Source organism: Chiloscyllium plagiosum, unplaced genomic scaffold (assembly GCF_037043375.1).
Source record: "Chiloscyllium plagiosum isolate Xiang-an unplaced genomic scaffold, Cpla_swu_hap1 HiC_scaffold_1, whole genome shotgun sequence".
NCBI classification, from domain to species: Eukaryota; Metazoa; Chordata; class Chondrichthyes; order Orectolobiformes; family Hemiscylliidae; genus Chiloscyllium; species Chiloscyllium plagiosum.
Window position 1 is genome coordinate 41,282,737 of NW_028270139.1, and position 17,328 is coordinate 41,300,064.

Consider the following 17,328-nt stretch of genomic DNA (forward strand, 5'->3'; position numbering starts at 1 on the left):
AAAACTAAACATTAAAGTTTCTGGAATTGCAAATCTAATCTTTCACACACAATTATAAATCTTATCAAGTCTCCTTAGATACCACCTTCCAAACCAATGGCACCTCCCATTCAGAAGAATAATGACAGCAGATATTTCGGACCACTTCCACTTGAGTTCCTTTCCGAGCCCTCACTGTCCTGACTTGGAAGTGCAGGTGTCCCACTATATCTGCAGGTGATACGTTCCAAGACCTACCGCAGATCCCCGAAACTGCAGATAGTAGTGAAACCTATCATCTAAACGGGAAACATACCTTCCTAGCAGCCTCCTGGAATTATTTCTGGAATGTTCCATGGAATATTTTCAGACCGTGGTAAACCATGGATGATTGAAACCGTGGAAACCGAATCTGTGGATACGAGAGTTCTACTGTATTTCAGCATTCTATACTGTTGTTCGGTCTAAGTTCTGGAACTCCATCCATATTGGCAATCCCTTCCTCAAATGCAATGGATGCAGAAGCTTTAAATATGTTTAAGGCAGATGTAAGTAGATTTTTGATGATTAAGGGGATGAAAGATTATTGGGATACATTGGAACATAGAGTTGAGGTTAAAATCAGATCAGCTGCTATCTGAATTGTAAAGTATGCTTAAAAGGCCGAGGGTCCTTGTTCCTTGCTTGTATGCTCACTTTAGTGGCATTGAATTTACTACATTTAAAAACGTTAGCAGTCTGATTTTTAAAAAATACTTCAACATACTGGTTGAACCAGACTTTGAGCAGTTGGAGAAAGGCAATAGATGCTGGCCCAGCCAGTAATGTCACATCCAATGATTGAATTAATGAAAACCTAGGGAAGTAACGTACACACAGGAATCATGTCAATGGCTGTAGTATCGCCTGCCTGGTCCTCTGAAATTCCCTATCACTTGTTCTTCTATTCTTCAACTTCTTCCTCCACCATCATCCATCTCTGTACAGCTAGGCAAGCCATGGTACAGTGATGTGGCTCTGGCTGCACTCTCCTGAGGAACCATTGTCCATACCAGTATCTCAAATGCAACGCCGATTAGCAAACAAGGGAGACTGAGAGGACTCCTGCCATACCTCTGGTTTTTTTTAGACTGCCTCTTTTCTCTCTGCCTGTATGGTCCTAATCTTTGGGATGACTGCCTCCCTATATGTGTTTTCCACATCACATAGTCTTCTGCCTCATTAATGAACACAGAGTCTCCAGCTGCTGGTTGAGTTCTAAAATCCATTACTTGAGCTTCAGCAGCTGGTATACTTGCGGATATTTGTCTGGGTCACATGGAAACACGGCTTTTTTACAAACTCATTTGATACAACCTGTGGATCTATTGAGAATTCCAGCAGAATTTAGCAATTTGCTAGATCATGGCAGGGGGTAGGGGTGTTGCAAGTGATGAAGATATGGTTGGTTTCGATTCTACCTCGTTCTGTTCCCCCCTTACTGCAGGAGTTATACATTTCAAAGCTCTTATTTGTAATCTTGTTGCTAGCATGCGTATCTGGATCCTGATAATTACTGTTTGACAGGTTGAAATGAGTGTGTTAATACAAATTCTCTTTCACTCTATGGCTGTCTCAGTAAGACCATAATAATGGGTTCAGTAACCTGACTCACTATAGACTTTGGCACCAATCTTTGCTGGCGTTAATCCCAGTGTGATTACCGTGTTCCAGCTGACACACCTTTGATAGTCAGAGGTTAAGAGGCAGTTTGTACAAAGAAGTGCTGAAGTGTTGTTCTGAGCACAACAGGCAGGAGTCTTGTCAAAATGACTAATTTTTTTAAAGTGTAAGATGGCTGCTTGACGTATGGTTAAGATTGTGTGACTATGGCAGAATGTAATGGACATTTGTGATTACATTTCAATTCATCCTCTCCCTTTTTATACAATTGTCATGAAAATTTTGAGTTGACCAATCTACACTGCTGTTCTAGTGCATTAATAACTTGTTATTCTTGTCACTGTCTGCATATGCATTGCATACATAAACTTTAAATTGTGCTGGTCCCTTCATAATGCACGTGCATGTTGTTGGCTGTTCATCTGGGTGATGTTCCTTCACTGGGGAATATTGTTACAATGTCATGTTACAATGTCATTTATTGTCGTCCTAGTACATGTTGTTCCATTTTGGTTGTTGATTTATTTGCTGGTGTTAGATTTATGAACTATGCAGAATTCGTAAATTTTCCACTGTTTTCCTGATCAGCACCCTGCCTGCAAAAAACCCTCTTAATTACACAACCATTTATTTGTACTTCTTTCAATGTATCGTGCATTTATTGCTCACAGTGCAGTCTGCTTGACATTGAAGACAGGTACAGTTTACCTTTCCAGATCACTTCCGTTCACACCATAGTTATCACTCCAGATTTCCAGTTATCTGCTATTTTAATCTCATTTTAATCACACTCAGACCTCTCTGCCTTCAGTCTCTGTTCCAGTGAAACTCATGGAAAGCCTGAGAAGAAATACTTCATCTTTCAATTAGGCACTTTACAGTCTCTGGACTCAATATTGACTTTAACAGTTTCAGACCAAAACAATTGCTTCAATTTCTTTGCAAGATGATGCCACCTTTCCAACTGACACATCATCAAGACTTCCCTTTAATTTTTTTTACTTATTCCAATGTTGTCATTTCCGGTGTTGTACTCATTCCTGTTTTCCATTCTACCACAGATCTTTCCTTTTATTCTGTTGCTCACTTTCCCCCTATCCTATTCTGCTTCTGTACTTGATTTAAAACTGCAATATTGCTAACGTTTTCCAGTTGTAATGACACATCATCTTAAAGTTTTAACTTTTCTCTGTGAACACCGTGTATTTTTATTTTTCTGTATTTTTGATTGTGCACTGAAATGGGAAAAGGATTGTTTTAAAAACTAACAATTGTAGAATGAATTGCTGTACTTTGTAAAACCATCACTCAGCACTTATTGTAAATGCTGTTTTACACTGTTATTTGTTCAATTAGTCGGGAAGTTTAGTTGCAGACAAACTGGACCAGGGAATGTTTTCTGAGATTTTGTCAGCTACAAGTACCTGATTGCTCTGTGGTGTGATAACTAAATGTTCATCCCCAACTTTATTAAGTTAGCACAAAATATATCAAAACATACACATTAAATACAATTGAAGTAGTAATAAATAATAATTATTGTTATAATTCAACATATGAAGCAATCAAAATGCCTATACATCATGTTGACTGTAGTTCTCTATTGACTGACCAGGTCATTCTTTCCCTGCAGTTGTAAATTTTTTTTAACAATTTTGTTTGTGCTTTAATTCTAGGGATGGATGCAATACTTGTAAACAGTGACTAATAGTCCAATTAGAGTTAATTTTAAACCAGCTGCCACTACCTTAAATCTATGACTCTGTTTATTGACCTCTGTTTTGAAGGAAAAGGTTATTCCTATCTATGCCCATCATACTTCACTGAGATCTCCCATGCATTGAAGGTGGCAGGGAAAGTTGAAAAAAGTGGTTGAAAATGCATACAAGATCCTGAACTTTATAAGTAGAGGCATGGATTACAAATAAAGGAAATTATGATGACTTTTTGTATAAAACACTGGTTTTACCTCAACTTGAGTATTGTGTCCCTGAGTATTCCTAATTATAGGAATTAAACTTTTTAGAAAGGATGTGAGTGGGAGCAGCATAAGTCTAAGAATATAGTTGCAGGGATAAGAGACTTCAGTCACCTGGAAAGGTTAGAAACGCTGGAGTTGTTGTTCTTAAGCAGGAGGAGGTGAAGAGAATGTTGGATAGAGGTTTTCAAAACCATAAAGCGCATAGGGATCTTTCATTTCACAGAAGGGTAGAGAACCAAAAGTATCAGTTTAAGACAATTAGCGAAAGAAGTAATAGCAACATTTTTATGCAGTGAGAAGATAGGCTCTGGAATGCCCCACCTCAGAGTATAGTCGAGGTGTATTCAGTTGTGATTTCAATAGAGAATTCAATTCGTACCTGAAGAAAATAAAAAATGCTGGGTCATGGAAAAAAAGCAGCTGAATGGAATGTAGACATGACAAATATTTATTATCTAATCATTCATGAGATGTAAGTGTCCCTGGCAATGCCAGCATTCATTACCCATCCTGAATTTCTTCTGAGGCCAGTTAAAAGTCAAAAATATTGTTTTGGGTCTGGAATCACAAGCAGTCCAGACCGGGTAAGGATGGCAGATTTCCCTTCTTTAAAATCCATTAGTAAATAGGGCAGATTTTTGCAGCAATTGATGGTGGTTTCATGGTCACCATTATTGAAACACAGTTTTCATTTCCAGATTTAGTGAGTGAATTTCAATCCCTCCAGCTGCCATGATGGCATGTGACCCTAGCATCAACCTGCATCTTTGGATTACCAGTCCAGTGATATATGCACTTTGAAACCAACTGCTCTAATGGACTGGCTGGCTTCCTTCTGTGTTGTAATCTTTCTGTGATTCTATATCACCTGAATTAGACCCTCTGTCATCACGATAACTGATAGCTAATTAATCAGATCACTGTGACAGATAGCTGCTGAATTCTGATGAATGGTTTTGCTTTTACTCCTAGGAGGAGGTGTTAGCAATTCTGGAAAGGGTGAAAATAGATGTCCTCTGGACCGGATGGGATTTATCCTAGGCTTCTCTGGGAGTCCAGGGAGGAGGTTGCAGAGCCTTTGGCTTTGATCTTTATGTCATCATTGGCTACAGGAATAATGCTAGGAGACTGGAGGATAGCAAATGTTGTCCCCTTGTTCAAGAAGAGGAGTAGAGACAACTCTGGTAATTATAGACCAGTGAGCTTTACTTTGGTCGTGGGTAAAGTGTTGGAAAAGCTTGTAAGAGATAGGATTTATAATCCTCTAGAAAGAAATATGTTGATTAGGGATAGTCAACATGGTTTTGTGAAGGGTAGGTCGTGCCTCACAAACCTTATTGAGTTCTTTAAGAAGGTGACCAAACAGATGGATGAGGATAAAGTGGTTGATGTGGTGTATATGGATTTCAGTAAGGTGTTTGATAAGGTTCCCCATAGTAGGCTATTGCACAAAATACGGCGGCATGGGGTTGAGGGTGATTTTAGTGGTTTAGATCCGAAATGGGCTAGCTGAAAGAAGACAGTAGTGGTTGATGGGAAATATTCATCCTGGAGTTCAGTTACTGGTGATGCACTGCAAGGATCTGTTTTGGGGCCCCTGCTGTTGTCATGTTTATAAAAGACCTGGATAAGGGTGTAGAAGGATGGGTTAGTAAATTTGCGGATGATATTAAAGTTGGTGAAGTTGTGGACAGTGCCGATGGATGTTGCAGGTTACAGAAAGACACTGATAAGCTGCAGAGCTGGGCTGAGAGGTGGCAAATGAAATTTAATGTGAAAACATGTGAGGTGATTCACTTTGGAAGCAACAGGAATGCAGAGTACTGGGCTAATGGTAAGATTCTTGGTAGTGTAGGTGAGCAGAGAGATCTTGGAGTCCATGTGCATAGATCCCTGAATGTTGCCATTCAGGTTGATAAAGGTTGTTAAGAAGGCATACAGGGTGTTAGCTTTTATTAGTAGAGGGATTGAGTTTTGGAGCTACGAGGTAATGTTGCAGCTGTACAAAACTCTGATTGCATACAGTTCTGGTCACCACATCATAGGAAGGATGTGGAAGCTTTGGCCATTTACTAGGATGCTGCCTGGTATGGAGAGAAGATTTTACGAGGAAAGGCTGGGGGACTTGAGGCTGTTTTCATTAGAGAGAAGAAGGTTGAGCGGTGACTTATTTGAGACATTGAAGATAATCAAATGGTAAGACCGGTTGAACAATGGGAGCCTTTTTCCTCGGATGGTGATGGCTAGCACAAGGGGACATAGCTTTAAATTAAGGGGTGATGAGACAAATGTCAGATGATTTCTTTACTCAGAATAACAGTAGTAGACTCACCAACTTTAAGGGCATTTAAATGGTCTTTGATAAACATATGGATGAAAATGGAATAGAGTAGGATAGATAGGCTTCAGATTGGTTCCGCAGGTCGGTGCAACATTGAGGGCCGAAGGGCCTGTACTGCGCTGTTATGTTCTATGACTGCCTGTATGCAGTGCTGTCAGATTATTTTTCTTGTATCAGCATAGCTTTCGATACAGTTACAGGCATGTAGACTTGTGAAGCTGTCACCCAGGGCCTGACTGTGTGGGTTGGTTTTCCTCTTCTAGTTGACCACTGGCACTGAGCTGAAGAAACGTGAAAAAGGATTTGGAACCCATCTCCTGGTTCAGATTGAGTGAGATGGTTGGGCTACTTTATATAATGGCTTGAGTGTGGATGAGGACAGCTGCCACGACTTCAGTGGGAACATAGTGTGTAGTTAGGTTGAGGTACAAGGCGACCATTATTAGGAGGCACAGCAGGCAATGCGGTGGATCTGGCTTAATTGTATATTTTGCACAATTTTTGTCGGTAAAGAAATCTTGCTGATTGCAATAGCCTCTCCATAGCGTCTTCAACATTTCACCAAGCTTTTCAAGTCCTGCTTTTGAGTTATAAGGCAGCAGATTTAGTTTACCTTTATTCTAGCTGAAGACAATATGTCTTAATTCTCAATTGGAATATTTAGGCAAAATGTATCTCCCAGCCCACATTGCTTGAGAATGCAGGAACAACAAAGGTTACATATCCAAGCATTACTAACTTACCTGTGTTTTTATAAGATATAAAGAACGTGTCAAATGGAAGGTGCTTGTGCACAAAGTCATTCTGGCCAACCTGACATTGAACTCAGACGAGATTAATCTCTCCATTATTGCTAAGGCTTGTCATGTCAGACACTGGATTTCTACTTGCCTGCTAGTGTGTTCATCAGTGTTATACAGTGTAAGGTGAACTAGGTCAGTACGTACATAATTATTGAAAAGGAAACTTAATGGCCAGATCTTTAACATTTTTGCACCTGTCTCCTCACAGAATGACATCTATGAGTGGTGCCGAGATCACCGGGTACATCACAAATACTCGGAGTCCAACGCTGACCCTCACAATGCCACTCGTGGATTCTTCTTTTCTCATATCGGCTGGTTGTTCCTTCGGAAACATCCAGATGTGGCAGAGAAAGGAAAGAAGCTGGATGTTAGTGACCTTCTTGCTGACCCTGTTGTTGTGTTCCAAAGAAAGTAAGCACAACCAAGTGAGATGAGAGCTCAGCAATACTTTGCAATACATGTCCACTATTATTAATAGTAAATATTGAATGTGATTACTTGTTTGGAAGCTTCATTCCAAAAGCATAAAAGGTAACCAGTTTTATTTTTGGGTCATTGCTATTGTCTGTGGCATGGGCTTACAAAGGTTTTACAAAATAGTTTATCTGAGGAGCAGTGTTCCTTAATTGACATTGTTATCGGTAGAGCTACTAATATTGCCATCTTACATAACCAAACTGTCAATAAATCATTTGTATTAAAAATAGATGAATTAATAATTTATTATAGACTAATACTCATGCCAAAGTTTTGATTTAATGTCATGATCTGAGCATATGATGGCTGATAAACCAACTCCAACTTACACTCTGCCCCCCTGCCCCCCCATCCCCTAAAGAGCTAGGAACAGGAGCAGATAGTTCAGCCCTTTGAGCCTGCTCTGCCATTTCATACAATCATAGCTGATCTCATCCTGGCCTCAACCCCACTTGTCTGCTCGCTCCCCATAACCCTTTAGCTCATTACTATTTTAAAAATCCTTTATCTCCTCAAATTTACTCAGTGCCCCAGCATTCACTGCACTCTGAGCTGGTTAATTCCACAGATTCATGACGCTTTGAGAGAAGTAACTTCCCCTCACTTCTGCTTTAAAATTTGCTATCCCTTCTCCTAAAATCATGATCTCTCATTCTAAATGACCCAACTTGAGGTAGAATCCTCTCAGTCTGCTTTGTCAATTCCCTTCAGCATCTTTTATGCTTCAATTAGTTGTCCTCTCATTTTTCTGAACTGCAAAGAGTATTGGCCCAAACTGCTCAATCTCTCTTCACTGTACATGGACAATGGAAGATGTGACTGTAAATCTCACTACAGCTGAAATAAACATGGCAAGGTTTGTGTTTCTGCATTATAAATTTTTGCCATTAATTTATAGAAGTGTTTATGATGAAGTTTAAAATTAACATTGTTGAAAAAAACAAGGAATAGTACTTTTTAAAGATATTTTGTAACATTTGGGAGAGATACAAACTGTTGGATTGCATCAAAGTGAAAATGTCAGTTATTGGAATGTGGGATTCATCTAATTCGCTCGTTGAAACATTTTAAGCCAGCTATCTGCATTATATTCAAAGCTAGCTCACAAAATCACTTTCAGTGAAGGGGAGAGTCTCATATCTGTCTAGACTTCAGAAAACTCTGCCATATTTGACTCTTGCCTTTCAGACAAGTGCCTTTTAAAATGTTGTGATGAAGTGTTTTGGAAATGATATGCAACAAAATCATAACCTTTTAAAACCTCACATTCAATGCAATCTACACTTTGTGGTTTCAAAGGAAATAAAACTGCACTTCTTTTCCTTTCCAATCTTTTTCACCTCCTCTTTTCATTTTTTTTGGCCAGACTTTTAAAAATCTGTTACTGCCTGTCTGCTGACAGAGTGGTCAACGCTGGGCACCACTTTTTTTAAGAAAACAAACATAACACCACTATTCAAAAAAAGAGGGAGACAGAAAACAGGGAACTACAGACCAGTTAGCCTGATGTCAGTCACTTGAAAAAGTGCTGAAGTTTATTACTGAGGAAGGTTTAACAATGCACTTAGAAAAAGTAGTATTATTTCAACAAGTTAACCTGGTTTTTCAAAAGGTTTAAATCCTGTTTAACACATTTAGAAGAAAACTAATAAAGTAGATAAAGCGAACCAGTGGATGTTGTTTACTTGGACTTCAAAAAGCATTTGATATGGAGTCAAATGTAGGGTTAAGACAGAAGAGGCAGACAATATATAGCATGGATAGAAGACTGGCTTATGGGTAGCAAGAATAAAGTTGGCATAGCAAGTCAGGTGAATTGGCCATACTCTTCGGAGGGTCGGTGTGGACATTTTGGGCCGAAGGGCCTGTTTCCACACTGTAGGAAATCTAGAAGATCTAGAAGAAGTGATCAAATTGGCAGCTGTGACTGATGAGAGTGTCACACAGATTAGTGCTTGGGTTTCAGCTATTTGCAATCTGTATGAATGACTTGAATGATTTGATGATGAGACAGAAAATAAGGTCACAAAGATTGCTTATGATAGAAAGCTGTGTGGGAATGCTAGCTGTGAGAAGCACGTGGAGAGGTCTCAAGGAAATATAGATAAGTAAAGTGAGTAGGAAACAAGTTGGCAGCTAGAGTATTGTGTGAAAGTGAGCGATTATTCACTTTGGTCATAAGAAAAAGAAGCAAAATTATTTTTTTAAATGTATGAAAATTGTAAATGTTGATGATCTGAGACTTGAATGTTTTCATATCCTTCAGCTTTATGATTAAGGAATAGGCAAGAAAAACGTGTCTGGCTACAAATTATTTTGGACAGGATTGGCCATAATTGGAAATGTCAATGGCTTTCAAAGTATATGTATTGAACTACTTTACCATATCCATCACAGTGCTGTGGGTTTCAGCTGTCAGAGACATTAAGAAACATGTTCATTCACATCTTGTATTTATTTCCTTTTCACCTGTTGATACTTACTTACCTCATAAATAAGGAAAGGATCAATGGCTAGTTTACACTTGTATTCTATAACACGAAAGTAGTCATTAGAAGTTGAGTAAAAGTTTTGCCTAGATTCTAATGCATTTTTATTGATGTCCCAGTGAGTTTAATTACTTGAAGCCTATAATTTTTATTTGAATTGTGCCTGACTATTTAATTTGAAATGCATCTCTCACAGATAACTTGTACACATTGACAGAACATTTCTTAACCTTGATAAATAGCTTATACAGTTGCTTTTGATTGTCCTGCATCGGGCAGCAACAAGAAAGTAAATAGGTAATAACTCGTTGCACAAATTAAAACCACATTTCCAAGAAGGAAGCTGTCAATGCATCAAAGTTTTACTGTTGGAATCCAGTGTGGACAAGGCAGTACCTATTGCAGTAACAGGCATAAAAGTCAGAAGGACCCAGTTTCAAATCTTAGGTTTATTTACAGTCAAGTTAGCAGTTTGGGGTGTTAAGATTTGCCTTTGTGCCTGTGATCTGATTAAAGGAACTATAATCGGCTCAGATTCCCATTTTTAACGTTTGCCTGCTGAAAAACAAATGTCTGACAGAGGTAGGATCAGGTTGGGATGTGATGCCCCTATGTGGTTGAAAGCAGATTAAGGTTGCTTACAATATTCATATTTACAGTACTGCGCCACAAGCTTACCTCATAACTGTATTCCAACCAATGTTCAAAAACTGCCTACAATTAAAATGACAGATATTTAGTTTTCAGGATTTATTGTTTTATTCCAGTCTCCAAGTTTTGTTTTACATTGCTAACATTTACTAGTAACATGCAGATAGTACAGTGCAACAAATGATAGTAAATGGACAGATGCAGTGTCTAAAGTAACTCTGAGATATTCATTCCCAATTTGATCCCATGTCTTTGTCCATTTAATTACTCCGAGCCAGTATACTCCATATTCCAGGCATTGAATGGGAAGAGTCGGCATTAGATCCCATTTCTGCCCGGCGATTAACACATGAAAATATGAATTAGGAGGAGAAGCAGATCCCACAGCCACTGAAGCCTGTTCTGTCAATTCAGTCAGAATATATTCAAGAGGTGGCTAGATATAGCACTTCGGGTGAATGGGATCAAAGATTATGCGGCGAAAGCAGGATTAGGCTTTTGGGTTGGACAATTGGCCATGATTGTGATGAATGGTGGAGCAGGCTCAAAGGGCCGAATGGCCGCCTCCTGCTCCTATCTTCTATGTGTCTGTGGCTGATCTACAATCTCACCATTTGCCAGATTTTTGCACATTCACTGAACTTATCTATATCTCTTTGTGGCCTCCTTAGGTCGTTTTCACAACTTATTTTCCACCTGCTCTTTATATCATGGCACATTTTGGCAATCATATCTCTGGGCCCTTCATTCAAGTAATCTATATAATTTGAGAAAAAAATTAGAATGCCCAGCACTGATCCCTGTGCCTCGCTACACATTACATCTTGATGGGAGAAAATGAGGACTGCAGATGCTGAAAATCAGAGTTGAGAATGTGATGCTGGAAAACCACAGCAAGTCAGGCAGCATTCGAGGAGCAGGAGAATCGATGTTTCAGGCATAAGCCCTTCATCAGGAATGAGCTTGCCATCTAGTTTAATTTAACTAGTCACTACATCATGTGGTATTAATTTCCACAGTACCATTTGATGTGACAACTTTTCACATGCCTTCTGGAAATCTATGTACAGTCTGTCCAACCCTTTCTTCAAAGCACATATTACTTCTTCAAAGAATTCCAGTAAATTGGTTTGACCTGATTTCCCTTTTACAAAACATGTTTACTCTCCCTTATTACTCGGAAGTTTTTTAAGTGCCCTGCTGTAAAATATTTAACAGTAGCTTATAATGTTTTCCCTATTACAGATATTAAGCTAACCAGCTGTAATTTCTGTTTTTTGTCTCACTCCTTTTATTAAAAATAATTTACATTGGGTATTTCCAAACTAATGGAGTCTTCTGCAAATTTTGTGAATTTTGGAAAATTAAAATACATTAACTACCTCACTGGCAACTTCTTTTATCACCCTAGGGTGAAATCCATCAGGGCCTGCGACTTGTCAGCCCATAGCTCCAACAATTTGCTCATTCCTACTTCCTTTGATAGTTCTCTTGAGTTCCTGTTTTTCCATTTCCTGATTTATAGCTGTTTTTGGGATGTTATTTATAATCTCTCAGTGAATGTTGATGCAACTTACCTATTTGAATTATTTGCCATCTCCTTATTTTTCCATTATTAATTCTCAGACTCACTTTTTATAGAACGTGTGCTCAATTTTTAAAACTTGTTTCTTTTTAAATATCTATAGAAACTGTTGGTATCTGTTTTTACCTCTCTAGCTAGCTTTCTCTCACACTCTAATCCTTTGTTCTTTATTGACCTTGTAATCAGTCTTCGCACATTTTATATTCTGTCCAAGTTTATGACTTACCCATTTGTTGATTTTTCTACAAGTTAGTTCATACATTTGACCTTTTTAAAGTTTATTTTGGACTCTGATCTTTCCTTTGGAAATTTCCTTTCTCATTAGAATGGATCTATTCAGCACCAATCGTGACTCCTCAGATCCTGAAGCAGTCTGTGTTCAAATACATAAGATCTGGGCAATATCTTGGTTTGGGCTGACAAGTGGCAAGAAGCATCCATACCACACAAATGCCAGACAATGATCATCTCCTATAAAAGACAATCTAACCAAAACCCTTTGATATTCAGTAATGTTGCAATCACTAAATCCTCCATCATCAACATCCTGGGGGTTACTATTGACCAGAAACTCAACCAGATTCACCACATAAACATAGTGGCTAAAAGAGCAGGCCAGAGGCTAGGAATATTGTGGCAAGTAACTCATCTCTTGACTCAAAGTCCGTGCAGCTCCAACATTACTCAAGAAGCTTGACTCCATCCAGGACAAATCAAACCACTTTATTGGCACCACATCAACAAGCATCCACACCCTTCCAATGCTTAGGAGCAGCAGTGTGTACAATCTACAAGAAGCACTGCAGAAATTCACCAAAGATTCTTAGCACCTTCCAAGCCCGCAACCACTTCCACCTCGAAGGACAAGGGCAGCAGACATATGGGAGCATCACCACCTGCAAATTCCCCTCCAAGCCACTCACCATCCTGACTTGGGAATAGATCACTTCCTTCACTGTCACTGGGTCAAAATCCTGGAATTCCCTCCCTAAGGGCATTGTAGGTCACCCCACAATGCATGGACTACAACAGTTCAAGACCTAGCTCTCCTCCACCTCAAGGACAACTAGGGATAGGCAATAAATGCTGGTCCAGCCAGCAATGCCCACATCCCACAAGTGATTTTTTAAAAATTCTATGTATTTAGAAACATCCTCTCATATTTCTGCCACTGCATCTGTATTGACCTCTCCCTTAATCTAATTTTGCCAGGTTAAAGTATAGGTTGTGCCAAGCAATAATGTGCCGATTCATGACTCGTCCTGAATGGTAGCTATTTGGAATTTGAAGTCCTATCAAAGCCAGAGCAGGGTTATGAAGGGATAAAATCAGACTATGTGGATGTCAGTGAGGTGAAGCAATAGCCAGAAAAGATAGTAATAAAATCCTATAGGAACACTTAACTTTACGATAAAGTATAAGAATCTTCAATACTGTAAAATAACAAATGTGCAGGTAAATATCCTGGTAAAATATTATACACTATGTTCCACAATATAGCAAACTGAAACACTTTAGGCAAGAGAAGGTCACTGATCCTGCAGTCTGTTTATTGAATAACTCCTTTTCTTATCTATGAGATTTCTCTGCTTCATTTGTATCAGTTCACTAATCAAAAGTCCACAGAGAGACAATAAACTTGTCTAGTTATTTATTGAACTTCTGAGAGTTTCAACTGATTATTTGAATTGGAAGGTTACTCCTTGAATTGATCATATTTTTTATGAAAGAAGTTCACCAGGAATTTCCAGAATGTGTTCTCCCATGTGACCACTGTACCTTCTGTGGGAGGTGGGAGAAATCTAACACGTTTTTGTATGTGTGGTGCTTCGGATTGAACGGTATTTTTCCCTTTTTGAATCCATGCTGACTGGTCCTGGCTCATTGTATATGTCAGATAATTGATAATCTTAAAATGTCTTAAGTAAATATCTTAAATAAAATTTATAATCTGTCAATTTGCCAGAAAATATCTGGGTACACCTTAGAAAAAAGATCAAGTATTAACTTTACAGTTCTCCACTAACCTTTCCTCCAAGGGAGGCAATAGAAATGTTACTGGACTCTTATTTCAGAGGTCCAGGCTAATATTCTGGGAACAAAGGTTTAAATCTCACCATGGCAGATGGTGAAGTTTAAATTCAATAAAGTCTGGAATTTAAATAAAAACTGGTCTAATGGTGAATGGAACAGCTGTTGATTATGTAAAAGCTCATGTGACTCACTAATGTCCTTTAGGGAAGGAAATCTGTCATTCTAACCTGATCTGACTTACAAATGAGTCTAGACCCACAACAATATGGTTGATTCTCAGCAATGACCTGGGAAACCATTGGGTTCAGGGGCATTTAGGGATAATCACACTGATGTACTTGGCTTACCATACCGTGGAAGAGAATAAATGATGTGGGGTAACCAAAACTAACATGTATATTGCAGGTAATTCACACAGTTTACAGAAGATTTTTTTAAGGCAAAAGTGAGGACTGCAGATGCCGGAAACCAGAGTTTAGATTAGAGTGGTGCTGGAAAAGCACAGTAGGTCAGGCAGCATCTGAGGAGCAGGAAAATCGATATTTCGGGCAAAAGTCCTTCATCAGGAATAGAGGCAGGGAGCCTCCAGGGTGGAGAGATAAATGGGGGGGGGGGGGGTTGGATTTGGGCAGAAGGCATCATTAATTCCTGTCTCCTTCAGTTCGAACAAAGGGCAGTTATTTCTCTCTCTAACCAGCTAATGAAATTTTTACCTGAGTGATAGTGGTTTTAAGAGAAAGTAAGGCAAAAGACAGAAAATTATAGACCAATTAGCCTAACCTTGGTTGTGGGTAAGATCCTGGAAGGCTGAGATTTCTGAATACTTGGAAATGTATGGTAAATAGGACAAACTCAGCATGGTTTCATCAAGGGGAGGTCATGCCTGACAAATCTCCTAAAGTTATTTCAGGAAGTAATGAGCATGTTAGACCAAGGAGAGCCAATGGATGTTAGCTACCTGGACTTCAAAAGCCTCAAGGTGCTACGCTGGAGGCTGCTGAGTAAGATAAGGACCCATGGTGTTAGAAGCAAAGTGCTAGCATAGAGTCATAGAAAGCCTACAGAATGGTTAGACGCCTGGCTGTCTGGCAGAAAGCAGAGAGTGAGGATAAAAGGGTCCTTCTTAAGATGGCAGCCGGTGACAAATGGTGTTCTGCAAAGTTCAGAGTTGGGAGCAGAACTTTTCACTTTATACATTAAAGATCTAGATGAAGGAACTGAGGGCATTCTGGCTAAATTTGCAGATAATACAAACATAGGTAGAGGGACAGCTAGCATTGAGGAGGTGGGGAGGCTGCAGAAGGATTTGGACAAGTTAGGAGAGTGGGAAAGAAGTGGCAGATGGAGTACAATGTGGAAAGGTGTGAGGTCATGCACTTTGGTAGGAGGAATAGAGGCATGGACTATTTTCTAAATAGGGAGGAAATTCAGAAATGTGAAGTGCAAAGCTAGTTCTAGTCCTGGATTCTCTCCAGTGTAACCTTGAGTCAGTAGTTAGGAAGACAAATGTAATGGTGACATTTATTTTGAGAGGACCTGAATATAAAAACAGGGATGTACTTCTGAGGCTCAGTAAGGCTCTGGCCAGACCACATTTGGAATATTGTGTGCAGTTTTGGGCCTGATGTCTCAGGAAGGATGTATTGGCCCTGGAGCATGTTAGAGGAGACTCACGAGAATGGTCCCAGGAATGAAAAGCTTAACATATGGGGAACATTTAAGGACTCGGGGTCTATACCTGATGGAGTTCAGAAGGATTGAGGGAGGGGTCTAATTGAAACATCCTGAATATTGAATGGTGTAGACAGTAGATGTTGGGAAGATGTTTCCGTTGGTAGGAGAGACTAGAACCTGAGGGCACAGCCTTAGAGTAAAGGGAAAACCTTTTGGAACAGAGATGAGGAGAACCTTCTTCAGCCAGCGAGTGGTTGATCTATGGAATTTATTGCCACAGAAGGCTGTGGAGGCCAGGTCGTTGAGTATATTTAAGACTGAGATAGATAGGTTCTTCAGTACCAAGGGGATCAAGGGCCTCGGGGAGAAAGCAGGAGAGTGGGGTTGAGAAACTTATCAGCCATGATTGAATGGTGGAACAGATTGATGGGCTGAAGAGTCTAATTTCTGCTCCTATGTTTTATGGTCTCATGGTCTTTTAGGGTTTTATTCTTTGTACACATTCTGATGATTGTGTTTTTAAGAGAATTGTGCTGGTAATTTCTGTTGAAGTAAAATTTGCTTATTTTCATAGGTACTACAAGACTTCTGTTTTAATCATGTGTTTCTTCATGCCAACTTTTATTCCCTGGTACTTCTGGGGAGAAAGTCTGTGGAATTCATATTTCTTGGCATCTATCCTTCGGTATACAGTATCCCTGAATGTCACGTGGTTGGTTAACAGTGCTGCTCACATGTATGGAAATAGACCCTATGACAAATACATCAGCCCGAGAGAAAATAGATTTGTTACATTTGGAGCAATTGGTGAGTAAGAAGCTGGTTGTTAAGTTTGTCTGTGAAAATGGAAGTCGTTTTAATCTTATGATAGTTGGTAAAAAGTAGGGACAGACCTGCTCACATTGAACCAGGTATCAGGGGTTTTAGTGACGAAATTCAAATTTTTCCAATCCTTTTTTGTTTGTCTCCTGAAAATGACAACTGCTTTATCTTCACTTTTTTTTTGTGATGGCTCGTATTATCCTGGGGGGTGGGGTGTGGGGTGCGCTGTGGGGGGGGGGGTAATGTTGGCTAGCTCAGTTGGCTAGATGACTGGTTTGCGAAGTAGTGATGCTAACATCATCCACTGGAACTATGGTAACTTTGCAATTTTCTTGTTTTGAGGTGGTACCTTTAATATTTTGTCAATCTGGGTCTCCAAATCCTCCTGGTCTTCCACAGCACTGAGCCTATTTCCGTTCTGAATGTTCAATTCAATCTGACATATTTTAGATCGGAATGTCATCAGTGTTCCCTTACAGATTCCTTTTCATCTCTTAATAAAAATTAGCGATATCCATTTCATTCATTTTGTTTCTAATTTTCATCATTCCCTTACCTTCACCGGTCCATTTCCGATTCTCCCTGCTTGACTTCTGATCTCCATTTCTGGAGATTAGCTCTCTACTAATGTTCTCTACAAATCCACAGGCTAACACAGTTATTACTCCATTTTCTCCAGTTTCATTGTTGTATCATTTCCAATGATGCCAGCTTCCATGTCAACAATTAACATGTGGAGTGGTTAGATACAACTAACTTGTTAATCTACCCTAACCGGCACTCCTGACCACACTGCAAATTTCCCTCTACACCACACAGCCCATCCT

General features: G+C 39.4%; 1 protein-coding gene across 2 annotated transcripts in view; it reads left to right on the top strand.

The window, feature by feature from the left end:
- LOC122552385 (stearoyl-CoA desaturase 5-like) overlaps window positions 1–17,328 on the top strand; it is a 58,441-nt gene that overhangs the window by 30,437 nt on the left and 10,676 nt on the right. For both annotated transcript variants that reach the window (XM_043695138.2, XM_043695144.2), the window contains exons 3-4: window positions 6,975–7,180; window positions 16,254–16,486. In XM_043695138.2, coding sequence (XP_043551073.2) covers window positions 6,975–7,180; window positions 16,254–16,486 — 439 coding nt within the window. The remainder of the gene's footprint in view (window positions 1–6,974; window positions 7,181–16,253; window positions 16,487–17,328) is intronic.